At 39.1% G+C, this 14,052-nt stretch overlaps 1 protein-coding gene across 1 annotated transcript in view; it reads left to right on the top strand.

Moving 5' to 3' along the window:
• Positions 1–14,052, top strand: part of igsf9bb (immunoglobulin superfamily, member 9Bb) — a 110,153-nt gene that overhangs the window by 76,427 nt on the left and 19,674 nt on the right. The window contains exons 12-17 of the mRNA XM_051078711.1: positions 1,429–1,540; positions 3,903–4,078; positions 5,877–6,103; positions 10,000–10,084; positions 12,888–13,052; positions 13,778–13,823. Of these exons, the coding sequence (XP_050934668.1) occupies positions 1,429–1,540; positions 3,903–4,078; positions 5,877–6,103; positions 10,000–10,084; positions 12,888–13,052; positions 13,778–13,823 (811 nt within the window). The remainder of the gene's footprint in view (positions 1–1,428; positions 1,541–3,902; positions 4,079–5,876; positions 6,104–9,999; positions 10,085–12,887; positions 13,053–13,777; positions 13,824–14,052) is intronic.

Here is a 14,052-nt window from a genome sequence, read left to right as displayed (position 1 = left end):
ACATGTCATTAGATGCCATCATCATGGATGCTGGAACTGTAGTGATCAAAGATAAAAATGACTCTTGACTTATTCTTTTTGCCAAAGGGGGAACCCTTAATATTTTTTGCAATATAGAGTGGTCTCAGCTTTTACTTATCACACTCGTGGTTATGTTCACTTTCACATTTGTGCAAAGTGTTTCACTGTCTGGCAAGAGAAAGTTACCCTTTTATTTTTAAAGATACAGTCCAACATTTTGGGATATAAGCTTACTGGTTTTCTTACTGAGAGTTAGACGAGAAGGTCAATACCACTGTCATGTAAATGCATTAACTAACTGGAGCTGAAGTTGAGATGTGATTAGCCTAGCTTACCCGCTAGGTAGACCAGCCCTCACTAGATGACATATTGTATAGTATTTGTTTCATTTGTGGCCACACCATAGTGTAAAAAAGAGAGGTTTTAAGGAGTGTTGTCTGCCTTTTCCTTCTGACTTCCTGCACCTGGCCACTGATCACCAAGAAATAGTTACAGCACAGAAGTCCCCAAAAAAACACAACCAGTCAATTTTATGATAATGACATTTTTTTACATTTCTTTCAGCGATTACCATGTACCAAACAAGACAGTAGCCAATTTCTGAGCTTTAGGTGTGTTGGTAATTGTATTTATGAACTTGGGAGTGAGCTCTAGAACTGAATAGTGTAATAATAATACCAGATAATGATACATCAGATGGTGATCAGCAGTAACACTGGTTGCATGTATGAAACTAAACAAAGCATGAAACTGCTTGGTGGTTGATACGTTTGGAGCAAAAGGAGTGTTTCCCAGAGGAACCCCTTTTGGAACAGTGTTGGTAGACAACTCTACCAGCCTCTTTATTACTCTGGCATCCTTCAACAATAACTACACAGTACAAGCTCTCTTAGAGGAAAATCATTTGGCATTAATTAGTTTTGAAATGTTGAATTTCTAAAATATTCAAATACTTCTGGCTCAGCCCCTGTTGTTAATCTTTATCCTTGCTGACCACTGTACTTCCCACTCAAATCACAGCAGTACAATGACCGTATTGAACTGGTTTCTAATTGGTTTCCTGTTGCTTTGGCTCAAGTATAGTACCTGAACAACGGAACTTGAATTAGTTTTTTCTATAAAAATGCATAGTAAGAATTTTGGCCAGTAAAAATTATGCTTAGCCATTTTACTTATATTGTTTACATTTGGTGGGAATAACAAGCTAACTTTCGACTACATTTTTTTTTAAAGATTACATCTTGCTAATAAATTGTATATCCCTCTTATTTCCATTTTTTTGCAGTTAAATGTTGTATTGTGTTGCTGGCTGAAAAACACATTACTGGGTCCAGCTCACAGCAGGGCCACTCAGTGACTAATATGCCCTTTTAACAACACCTTTCTCACTGCTTTTCCTCCCTGCAGGCACAAGCCCCCACGCCCCCACCAGTGTCCATGTGGTGGCATCCTCCACCTGGGCCAATGTGTCCTGGGAGGCAGGCTATGATGGAGGCTTCCAACAGACATTCTCAGTCTGGTATGGCCATGTGTGAGTCATCCCAGCATGCTTTGCTTCCTGCTTTTTATTCTTCCAATACTTCCTCTGTTGTTTCTGAAAATGTCTTTTCCAGGGTTGTGTTCAGAACAGTTGTGAAAACGTAGAGATGGAAATACACGGCGATCCGGTGAGAGTGAGTTTTCATCTCTAATCTTGAAATTTCTGGAGGATCGCTTAAAACAGTTACAACTAAACTGAACATGACCCAAAGTTCTCTGTCCTGCTGCTGCTGCTGCTGCTGCTGCTGCTTTGCTGCTACTTGACTGGAGAAAAGGCCTGGGTTGAAAAACACAGTACAGTTTTAATAACACTAAAGTGATTTTACATTCACTAACATAACCCAAATGCACAGTCTAGATAGTCTAGATAGATACAGTATTTCAACTTCTTTAGGGAGTTTGAAGTACTGTTTTAACCCAGGTCTACAAGGGAACCATCTGCATATTAGCTGATGGGTGTGTGTGTGTGTGCGTGTGTGTGTGTGTGTGTGTGGAACAACTAGATGTAAAAAAAGTAAAAAAGCTGGATTGCTGGATTTAAACTGGTTTCAGGGCAGTGAAAACATTCCTACGTCACAATCATAATTCATACTGACATTTATAGGATGCTGTGATGCTGTACAACTAGTGCTTATTAAAGGTTTGTGGCCTTTGGGGTGGGGGTGTGTTCTTTGATTTTTCATAGTGGTAACAGCTGCCACTAATGTGTAAAAATGGTTTTGCAATGGTTAGATGCATCTCCCCTGTCTTTATCTGTGTGTTTCACCAATAATTAGTCATGGAGAACATTTGTTGCAGGTTTGTCATTGTAATGGCAGCTCAGCTGGTTCCTGCTAGAAGAATACAATATAGACTACAGTTTCACCACAGTTCAGCCTGACAGCACACATGCTCATGAATGCATACACATTAAAATTATAAAAAAAAAAGAACTTTAATATTTTGCTGTGCTGTTCATATACATAGAAAATACTAAATGAAGTGACAGATGAGATGTGAGATGCAATTTCACTACAGGACACTAGGTTATATAACTCCACACACAGTTTTGAATGATAATCATTGGAAACAAATAAGACAGTCAACAAACAAGAAGCTAACCTGCTGGGCTCTGTGTCACATTTCATGTTGTGTGTTACCATCTGTGATTTCAAGGGAAGTCTTACAGGCGTAGACCCTCTTTACTACAAACAGACCAGATAGCAACTGAGGATTTATTAGAAATTAGGTCTATCACTCTGTGAAACTAGTACTGCAGGTGTGAGGTGAAGACTTTTGTCATAATAAATTTCATGCTGGATGTCCTGAACCAATCCACAGGATCAGGATCTGGTTATTGTAACCCACTGTGCTTTATTAAACCAGCGAGGTAACCACAAAGTGGAACAAATACAAAAAACATAGACAGTAGCTTTAAATGATATCCACACTGACAGCAGACATCAGTGAGTGATGGGAGCAGAGCAGTTTAGGGTTGCATCCATCTTAGTGACATTTCTCAGGTGGGCCTTGCCTCTACCATCCTGCTGTTATTTAAGAGTGCATTTCACAGTCTGTATTTTGTTCTTGCTGGGAATAAGGTAAACTAAATGGATGACATTTAATGCAAAGTTTACATATGTAAACTGTACTAGTATAAGTAATTTCAGTGCAGGCATACTTAAGGCTGAGCATGGACTGTCCAGCTGTCTGAATCAGACTGTATCAGCAGATACCAAGTAATGGATTGAAGAGACTAGAGGCATCACATCTTTCATTTTGTGGCATGATGGAGATATCCAAATATTTCTAATATCATAGTTCACATTACTCTGAAATGGAATTATGAAGTTATCTCAGTCAATTGCGTGTTATATGACAAATTTCCTGCAACATGAATAATATCATATGAGGAATCTATTAATTTGCTCTATGACTTTGCAGTAGGATTGTTGCAGCTGTTGCATGTGTACAATTCCTTACAGTTCTTTGGTGGTCAGGTGCAGTAGACACTGAATGTATGGCATGGGCAAACAGCAAACTGCAAAGCTGAGCGCAGCATGGGCTTGTTGTTACCATCAAGTGAAAGTCGTGTTGTGAATGAAGTGAATGGTCAAAATTTATGGAAGAAATATTTTTTTCATCACTATGCAATGTCAGATCAGTGTTGTAACTAGAACTGTTGTTGAGCATTATGTTACATTGTTTTACATTTATCTTTGTACAGATTCAACCTTTATTTTATATCATCAACATGAAGTCAGAATTACCTGAATCTAAAACAGAAAAGCAAGGCACTCCTTTTATCTTCCTCTCCACATCCTAACTTATTTATCTACATCTTTCCTGCCTGTCCTGTGCAGGCTGAAGAGGGAGCATTTAGGTCCACATGACTGGCTTTCCATACCCGTGCCTGGAGGCCACGACTGGATGCTGGTGCCTGGTTTGGAGCCAGAGACAACATACCAGTTCAGCATCCTGGCCCAAAACAAGCTTGGCACAGGCCCCTTCAGCGAGGTTGTCACTGTGAACACACTAGGTGAGTATCCTCACTACTGCTCAACCAGGACTAAGGGATCCAATAATAAAATGGCTTTGGCAGGCATGCAACTAGGATGAACGGAAAAGCTGTTACTTGGAAGAAACAAAATGCATAAAAATAATCTTTTTCATATAAAGTGCTTTTGTGCTAAATTCAATTTTCATATCAATAATTTGAATAATTGACCAGCTCCTGAAAAAATGGCCACTTTTTTAAAATGAACTTAACGTTCTTGATAAGATTAGTGTCACAGTGGTAGAGCGATAATTTTAGAAAGTTCTGTGCTGCAAATGAAGTCTGACAAGTTAACGTTTCATGCCCTCAGTTCTGGAAAATCCAAACAACACCCTCTGTGTGAGTGCTGCTTGTGTGATGTTTCACAGTCTGAAGAATTCAGCTGCACCTCAGCTGTAGAGAATCATGCAGATCTTTAATAAGCTTTCATTTTCATATTACCTGCACGTCTACAGGTGTTCAGTCAGTATATATCATAGCAGGATCAAAAATGCAAAATGTACTCCATAGCTGAGGAGTGTTCAGAGAGTATGCTCAGTTGTTCAGATTGTGGTTTAGTGAACAGTTGTAACTGTGATTTTGAATGAAATTAGATCAAAAATAATTGTAATTGTTGGGAGATTGATCAGTTTAGCTCACATTTATTAAGATATTACATCAGCAGTATACTTGACATTACTTAATAATATTATGGTAAAGCTACATTGTTGGCCAGTAATGGTTGTTGGCCATTTACACAAAAGCTGAGCTACCTGCTAACTAGCCATCTGAAAATAACTTGGCTCAATCCTCAAGATCATTTTTGTACAAAAAGATATTTTATGAATTGCAAAAGCACACTGATCCATCTTCCACAAAACTATCTTTGATCAAAATGTGCAGTCCAGCCAAGATTTCTTTTGTGTTGTTTGACCAACATACAGAATTAAGGTACTGTATAGTAACTGTGCTGAGCAAATTTACCAGTGATAGTTGTCACAATGGGCCATGAAATCAACAGTTTCCATCTCAGTAGTTCACTTGCTACAGCTTGTTAACACACAACAGATAAGTGTTCAGCGCTATTATATAGTATCACAGATAAGCCTAAGAGGCCAAAGACCTGTATTGGTGATTATCAGAAATGCAATGTAAGAGCTATCTTGTAAAAACTGGGCTTTGGTTTAATCGTTATGCATTACATCATTCCTTACAGCAGTGAGGAAAGGGACATTTATTAAGTGCTAATGAAGCTGTCACAGATTATTACTTAAAGATAAGTGACATGCTGAAAATTGGGATAACTATTCACGCTGCATCACCTTCTGTGTCAGCCAAGGAGCAGAAACAAAGAAGACAAAGCATTCAGCCCGGGGGCTCCTTGTTGTCTTTTTCTCCTCAGATATCTTGACACATCTTTTAACGGCTTAATCTTCTTTGAAAAAAAATGATGATATGTGGTCAGAGGATGCAGTGAGTTCAGTCCTCATATATCAATTTTAAAAGTGGTAATGAACTTTAGCATACTGTGATACAAGCTAGCAAGATGAAATGTTTATGAAATGGTCTTAAAGGGTACAAGGATTCAGAGATGAAGTGATGGCGAGTTTGAGTTTTATGCATGTTAGAGATGCATTTGGTATAAAAGCTTAATCACATCTAGTCACAGTCCTAGTTGAAGATACTTGTACATGTCAGTGTCAAAATGTAGAGGAGGACTGATTCACTGGTGTCATGCTGCTGGAGCCACTCGCTAAATATGTAATTCACACATCTTCTTGACCTTAATGTGTTCTTTCAGTATTTCCTATAAGTACCCCTGAACCATTGGTGCTGCTTACCCCACCACGGTGCCTCACAGCCAATCGCACGCAGCAGGGAGTCCTGCTCACCTGGATCCCACCTGCCAATCACACAGCACCAATCCAGCATTATGTCATGGAGTTTCGCCTGGGGGAACGATGGGAGGTCTTGGACGACAGCATTCCTGCTGGGGAGACGGAGTTGCTTGCCCGAGACCTCATCCAGGTAAAAGACAGGACAGGGAAAGTAGACTTTATACACAGTATTTACCTGTGTCTAGGTCAGCGACTACAGATATATCTGGAACATAGTGATGGGTTAAACATACCTTTCAGTTTACAGAAAACAGGTCATACACCACTAAAACATAGACAGAAATCTTTATGATATAAATTCAGCTACTGTGTATAGCATTAGGCAGCTATAACTAAATATTACCTGATGTCACTTTTAAATGTGTTAGAATATCACATTTTTCTATACCTACCTCTATGGTTCTGTGGTTCTCAGTTGCAATGTGGCTGTTAGAATAAATCACATTTTTTGTATCTCATCATCAGCCTATACCAGTAGTGTCAAGGTATTATATATTTTTTTGTATTTGAGCAAAGACTAAAAACTGCTATCTGTGATTATAGGAAAATAGCTTTTTTTCAGCCCAGGTCTTACTCTCGTAGTTTTGTCCATTCTGATTCTGGATCAAAAATAAATTTGTACTCGTCACCTCCATTATAGAGATTTGGGAATTACAACTCTAGCATCACAACATATTATGTGTGACTTTCAGCACAAGGCTTTCCAAATAAACTTACATTTCACATAAATCTCTCGAAATGCAGAGTCTAAACCAAAGTAAACAGAAAGCAGAGCCCTGAAATAGCTGTTAAAGCTAAAGCTAAATGTGAAGTGATATATTTCCAGGGAAACTTGCTGGCTTACCTGGCTCGCTGTTTGGTTTGCCTATTCATTTGTATCTGCATCTGTAGTAACAAAAATGTATTACTTATGCTTTCTTAAACTGTATACCATGATTCTGCTTCAGATGAGATAAAATTATATTAAAATGTCCTATCTGGGTATCCTAGGCATTTAACCTCTTTTGGGGTTGTTAACACCTTGATAGTCAATGAGATCACATGTGAGTTGTTGGGGTCACATGAGTCTTGGTGTGAACTGGTGTTAAGCTGCCTGGGGAGGGACCTCGAGACTGCATTGTAAGTGGCTGTATGCGGTCGAGAGCTTGTGTAGGTGAACAGGCAGCTGGTTGCTCTTTCCCACCTGTATTGATTTCTTGATTTCTATTGATCAATTATTTTCCCTCTGTATGCTAATGAAGGTGTAAGGACAGAAACAATACAATAAAACAGTTATTTAACACATTAGCCTTGAGCTCTCAAGTAAATTAGCACATTAAAATCATAAATCTGGTGTGTCCGATCTAAGTGTATAACACTTCATGATGACTGACATCAGTTATGTCACTATGTAACAGGTGTGACCTCTGTTTTAGCTGGTTGGTCACTGAGGAACCTCAAATGTCATCAGACTGCACATGAACATAACAACTCAATCATCCACTCAATCAACTCAATCATATCTATACTGCTTATCCTCAACGATTGCGGCAGGGCTGGAGCCAATCCCAGCTGACATTGGGCAAGAGGTGGGGTACACCCTGGACAGGTCGCCAGTCTATTAGAGGGCTGACACATAGAGACAGACAAGAATTCACATTCACCTTGACACCGACAGGCATGAGGAGAAAATGCAAACTCCACTCCTCAGCTGTGAGGTGACAGGGCTAATCGCTGAACCCTGCACCCTCTTGCTAGGAGTCGACAGTGCTAACCACTGCAGCACCACGGTGCCTAACAACTGAATCAAAATACTATTTGATCTGTTTGATGCATTTGTCAGTATGGGAACATTGAGGCTATGTTTAGACCGCAGGCAAACTTGATTTGTTTTCCAAATTTTGCTGTTGATGTTCTAAACTACATGTACCCAGATCAGATTCTGCATATGTATAATAATGTGCTGCCATTTCCACCTTGGTTGTCATAGTAACAGTGCAGGTGTTCACACGCTGACTAGTCTCTCTAGTCTTTCTGACCATCTCTCTGAGTTCTACTGTGTAGCAACGAAACTCTTACCATTTCTTGCTTCACTCTTTATTGTATTTCATATCTAGCGTGAAGAACACACACAAGCTTTTACCTCCACACGCCTTCAAGTCACAAGTCACCCCAGCTAAAACATGAAATTAGATCCAATGTTATACACTGTATCAATACAAATTATGAACACAATGGGATTTTTAGATGACTATAAATTTCTAGAGCCATTATCAATATATCTTTACTGATGAGTTCTGACACACTGCTTCTTTTGCAGCGTTTCATATCTTGCTCATGTTGGCCAATTCTCCTGCCATGACACGTTTGAGCTTCTTTCTTTAATCTAACCACCACTTTCAGATCCATGCAGATGCTTTTATCTCTCCTTCCATTGCACAGCAAACACCCACACACATTCCTCTCTAGCTCTCTCACCACACATATGCTATACCTAGCTTGTATAACTTTTCTGCTGCAAATTTCTTACTGCATCAGTTGAGTTCATCTTACCAGGAGGGATCCTCTGTTTAGTCACCATAAGTGAATTTCTGTCAAAGTGGCCATATTTAAATCCTCAATCTTTTCTGACAGTGTGGGAAACAACCAAGTTCAGTCCACAGCATATGTATCAGAGGGTTTATGAACGTTACACCAACAGTACAGCTGAGTAGGTATTAATCTCTACCATCCCTAAAGCTGCTGTTCTGACCTTCCACTCTGAAGAGCACAATCATACCACATCAATGAAAAAGAGATTCTAAAAGGCTTAATGTATCTTTTCATAATGACTTAGTCATAGGTGATTTATCCATCTTAGCCATATTAATCATTTATCATGATAGTCACATAATCAGTTCATTTATTTTCTATTGAGATTCTTGTCATGTTTTTAAAGGATTATTTCTTGTTCCCTCTTATACACATTGTTCTCATCATTGTGCAACCTCTTGATATAAGCAGATGATTTTGATTTGAACCTAATCTGACAAGCCGCATTAAACTCATTTGCTTCCATTTGTTAGAGTTTACATCCTTCGGCTGCTTGAATAAAAGACATAATTTTATTTTAGATCAGCAAACTCTTCTATCTCCCTTTTCTTTAAAAGAGTACTCCACTGATTTATCATGTAACACAGATGCTGTGTAGTTTAATAAAAGGATCATAATTGATGTAGCAGAGCCAGCGATATCGCCTTTTTTATTTCATGCATTCTTCCTCGTGCAACATGCATTGCAATCATGATCATTGACAGTTCAGATTTTAAGGGATGTTATGCTAATAGCAGCTAATGTAGCCTGATGCCTCTAGTCTGCATTAGAGATGAGGAGCGGGCTACAGAGGTCTGGTAAGGTACTTCTTTCTAACCTCACACCCCCAGATGATTTTTCCCAAAGTTAAGTCTTTAGACTGATGCTGACTCAATGACAAGACATTGACAAACATTTAACAGACCTTACACAGCTCACTCTGGAGACACAACAGGCCTTACACAACTTTTTCAGACAGACTCTCACGTGTCAAATTGGTTGAATTTTCATTAAAGGGGAAGTCCTGCAATTTAGCACTACACTGTCATATCTCTTGGCTTTATAGAGATTTACAAGAAAAAAAAAAAAATTAAAAATACTGGCTTTCTGTTATAAATTTCAAGCCCCACATCCAATCCAAGAAAACCCTGATGGCATCACTATGAGTAGTGGTTTGCCCTTTAATAAAAACACAGAATCACTCAAATTTCAGTTTGCGCTAACAACTGATTCCACTGTGCCTGTCATGCAGGAATAATCCTTTTTGTTTTTCATTGATTCAGTTTTTTGAGCTGTTAAGCCAAGTCTTTCAAATCTCATAAATTGTTTTACTAAAGCTAAATGGTAACTGTCAGACTGAGCTGCTGCTGATCTTTGGAGGGTCCTACAGCCTGACTGAACCTTTTTGACACCAGTCCTGAAATCCTTCTACCTTATACCCTCTGAACGTTGATCTCTCTGTTCTTCTGCTCCCAGGAGGCGTGGTATGAGTTCCGCGTCATGGCTGTCATGGATGACTTAATCAGTGAGCCCAGTAATGTAGTTGGAGTGTCCAGCACAGGTAAGCCATTACATCACAAACTGCATTTGCAATGCAACAATCTGACCTGTGGTCATTATTAACAAAGCGTACAAACATCTATTGTATAAATAGTATATGCATGTAAAAATGAAATTAGAGGATGAAAGGATAAAGGACAGATGTTCTGGCTGAAGCTCTGCTCACTGCATTGAATTCAGAGGAGCTTTTCTTGTCAATGCTGTGATTCAACCTGGCAACCTCTGGCTGTAACCTGCATCTATAACCTCAGGCTGTCTTAACATTTCAGAGCTGAGGAGGGGCTGTAGATGTATTGCACACGCAGCATCTTGAACTTTACATTTTGCCCACTCAGCACTATTAATTTTAAGCTTGCTTTACATGCACACTCTTTTGTAGCATCCTGAAAAGTATGACATCATCATTCTGCCTGTCTCCCATAGATTGCACTGGGCTGCTCTGTGCTAAAAAAAAAAAAAGATTCATTAAAGCCAGTCGTTTTTTGGTCACAATACTGAAAGTCTGTTTTGAATCTGAAATTAAACCCCTCAAAATGTGATGCTGCTCCCCCTGCAGAGGTCACTGAGTACACATCATTTGGTAAGAGCAGCTGTTGGTTGCCTTTGACAGAGAAGATTTGCTCAGGAACCTCCAGATCTCTGGAGGTACTCTGCTGCCCCCCACTGGTAAAGCTGGAGAGCTGCGTAATGTGATGATAGAGGCTTCTGCTCATTTCTCTGTTTGATTGGTATTGGTTTGACTGCTTTTTCTTTGTGCATTTCCGTTAATATCATGCTAAAAACATGATGCAGATACACCCTGTCCTTTTAAAGATGGTGAAAGCGTTTCTTGGCAGATCAGTAGTTGTTTCAGATCAATATTTCCAGAGCTACAATACTTTGCATTTTGCTGTATCATGCTCCCCTGCAGCACATAAACCACTTTAACTAGTTCATAACAAATGTTGACACTTTGTACCCTCTAGTCGTCACTGAGCGATTCATTAGCATGTAGGACACTAAAGCAACTCCAGCGTTAATAAGTGAGGACAGTTCTGAAACTTGGGAGCTCTGTAGCAGGAGTTCAAGTAGCTGCAGCAGAGCTAGCCGGGTTTCATTATTGTAATGATGATCTTGTTACTGCACAACTGTTCCGGATGCATTAATTCTGCCTGTGTTGCATCCTTGACTGCAACAAGCTGAGGATTGCAGCCATGTTGAACAGAGCATCAGAAAGAAATGTAGCATTAGAATATGGTACAGTGCTGTATTTTACTTCAGCAAGCTGAACTGTAGTTTAGCTAAATATATGACAGCTCTCTAGACAGTGCTGGCTTATGTTATGATGTTCATTAAAAGACAAAAGCTAGAGTATAGGTTGGAATTCTGATTCAAAATCCCATTAGTTGTCTGCAGTAGACTGTTACCTTTTGGGAAGGGCAGTGATGAACCTCTTCACCTGTGAAAGTTCTTTATAAAGTCACACAGACAGTCTCTCATCTTTCCCTAGAGGTTGTGCTGACACAGCACTTAAACAACCAAAAACAAAGCAAAGTACCTCTGTTAATAATTAGCAATAAACATAAACAACTTTTAATTGCTTATTTATGGCCTTATTGCAGTTGCTTTAAATATGCCTGATATGAGGAGCAGGCCACAGCTTGATGATGAACACTTCATTTCATGTAGAAGATGTTGCTTAACCATTTAATCTTGTGTTGTCCTCTAGTTTTCTTAGAAATAATGTTTAGATTAATGGATATTTATCAGTCATAGTCATATAGTGCTGTGTTATTGCACAGATGGTAATTAAACAGTAACTATAACTATACATTGTTGCTACCACCAACGGGCATACAGTGTGTTTTTATGTGTTGACTGTGATGTATGAGCTTCACTGTGCAGAATAATATATGTGCAGAGTTTGACACTAGAAGCTGTTTTCACATTTATCTGCTGAGGGAGGAAAGTTTCTCTGTGCTCACCTCAAATCTTTGTTCAACATGTACAGTGCAAGATGATTTAGTGAAATCACAATTAATCAGGAGACCAGTATACAACCTACACAGATGTGAAATGGAGACCTGCAGCCATTCAGTGTAGTTCACATGTAGCTTCATTTCCGTCATCTCAGCAGAGTTTATATTGGGAGTAAAACATTAGTTGTCACTGTTTTTTTTCCTATACAGAAAGTTTTGTATGCAGATACTGTTGGAAAGAAAGTTTACATTCTGCTAAGTCATCACAGCAAATACCCAATTCAAAGACACAGTAATAAAGGTCAGCTCATTGGATATGGTAGGAATTTTGCTTTCATTGGAACTTTAAAGACTCAAAGGGTCATCTGCAGGAGCATATGAATGATGGGATTGGGCTTTTCTCTTTTTGGTTGAGGAGGGTGGCAAAAATCACGAGGCAAGTGAGGAAATGGCAAAAGGGCATACATGCATACTCCCAAGAAAACATCAAAAAATCTGATTCTGACTCAGTTTGTGAACTCACATCATTTAAAAGCTGCCTAATCAGAGTCCAGTGTTTTCTTGCAGGGGACAGTGTGCTCTTTTTCAGTAGACACTGTAGTATGTATGTACTGACATTGTAGACATCACTCCCTTTTTCAGAGCTAGAAAATGAATGTTGACATTAGCATTAATCCTGTGGAGTGCCATATTAGAAGTCTAGTGAACAAACTGAATGTCCAACTGCAAACTGTTATGTTCCCCTTTTTAACATTAATTTCTCTCCATCACCACATCAGCATTTTGCTGTTACATAGTTACTGCAGACGCCTTATTGTCCCTGACTGTTCCCTCCTCACATCACAGACTTCTTCCCTCCTCCAGAGATGGTGGAGGAGCGTGGACTGGCACGGCCTGTGGTGGCTGGCATCGTGGCCACCATCTGTTTCCTGGCAGCAGCTGTCCTGTTCAGCACAATGGCTGCCTGCTTTGTCAACAAACAGCGCCGGCGGAAGCTCAAGAGGAAAAGAGGTGAGGGGAAAGTCCTGTCTCCACACTTATTAAGCTTATTTTCAGGGAGCAACCACAAAAAAATGGAATAAGAAGTTTCTTTCACGTTGTTGCATTTGAATACATGGAAAAATGCAACTGTGACACACTTCCCACACATGTACTTAACTGATTTATATACTTGCAACCATGCTGTTTTATGTGTGTCATGTGTTCAAACAGGGAAGATTAATTCAATTGTTTGACTTAGAATATACGCTAAGAGTGGCTTAATGACACTTCAGAAAGCAGCCGTGTCAAAGTCATTGTATTATATGGTTTTTGTTAAAATGTCTTTAGTGATTTTACACTGTTCTGTGACTGTGTTTTAAACCCTGCCTTAGGCTTGGCAGCAGCAACACTGTTGTCTTTGGGAAAAGAAGTTCTTATGAAACTTTTATGTAAATGTCTTGGATCTTTGTTGTTTACCAAGAATACCAAAAAGACATTTCTCTCGACAACAAGCAGACAACTTCTGCTTGAAAATAAAATTAATCACTGAATTGGAAAACAGTTCATTCACCACCTGTTACTAACCTGGCGTGCATTTAAGCTGCCTCTGACTTAAGTAGTTGCAATCTGCAACCAAATGCCAGGAAAGAGGCTGTAACATGTATCACAAACTCCTTTGTTTAGGTAGTTAATGAATAACAACTATATATATTATATTGATAACTTGAGAACTTTTTCTCTCTTCCTTTTTCCAGACCCCCCTCTTTCCATAACCCATTGCAGAAAAAGTCTGGAAACTCCGTAAGTAACCCCCACTGCACATGACACATAATATAATTCACTATTACTTTTTCCCAAGAGCAAGACTGCACAGTACTCTACAACAAAGCCATAACCAAAGAGCACAACAGGCAGGATTTATTTACAACTGCATATATATACAATTGTAAACCAAAGACAATAGTAAGATTTACACAATACTTTTGAACCATAGATTACATTATTATTCACATTATTGAGGAACATTGCT

Source organism: Lates calcarifer, linkage group LG20 (assembly GCF_001640805.2).
Source record: "Lates calcarifer isolate ASB-BC8 linkage group LG20, TLL_Latcal_v3, whole genome shotgun sequence".
Lineage (NCBI taxonomy): Eukaryota > Metazoa > Chordata > Actinopteri > Centropomidae > Lates > Lates calcarifer.
The sequence above is the reverse complement of the archived record's forward strand: the minus strand, read 5'-3'. Positions and strand labels throughout refer to the sequence as shown.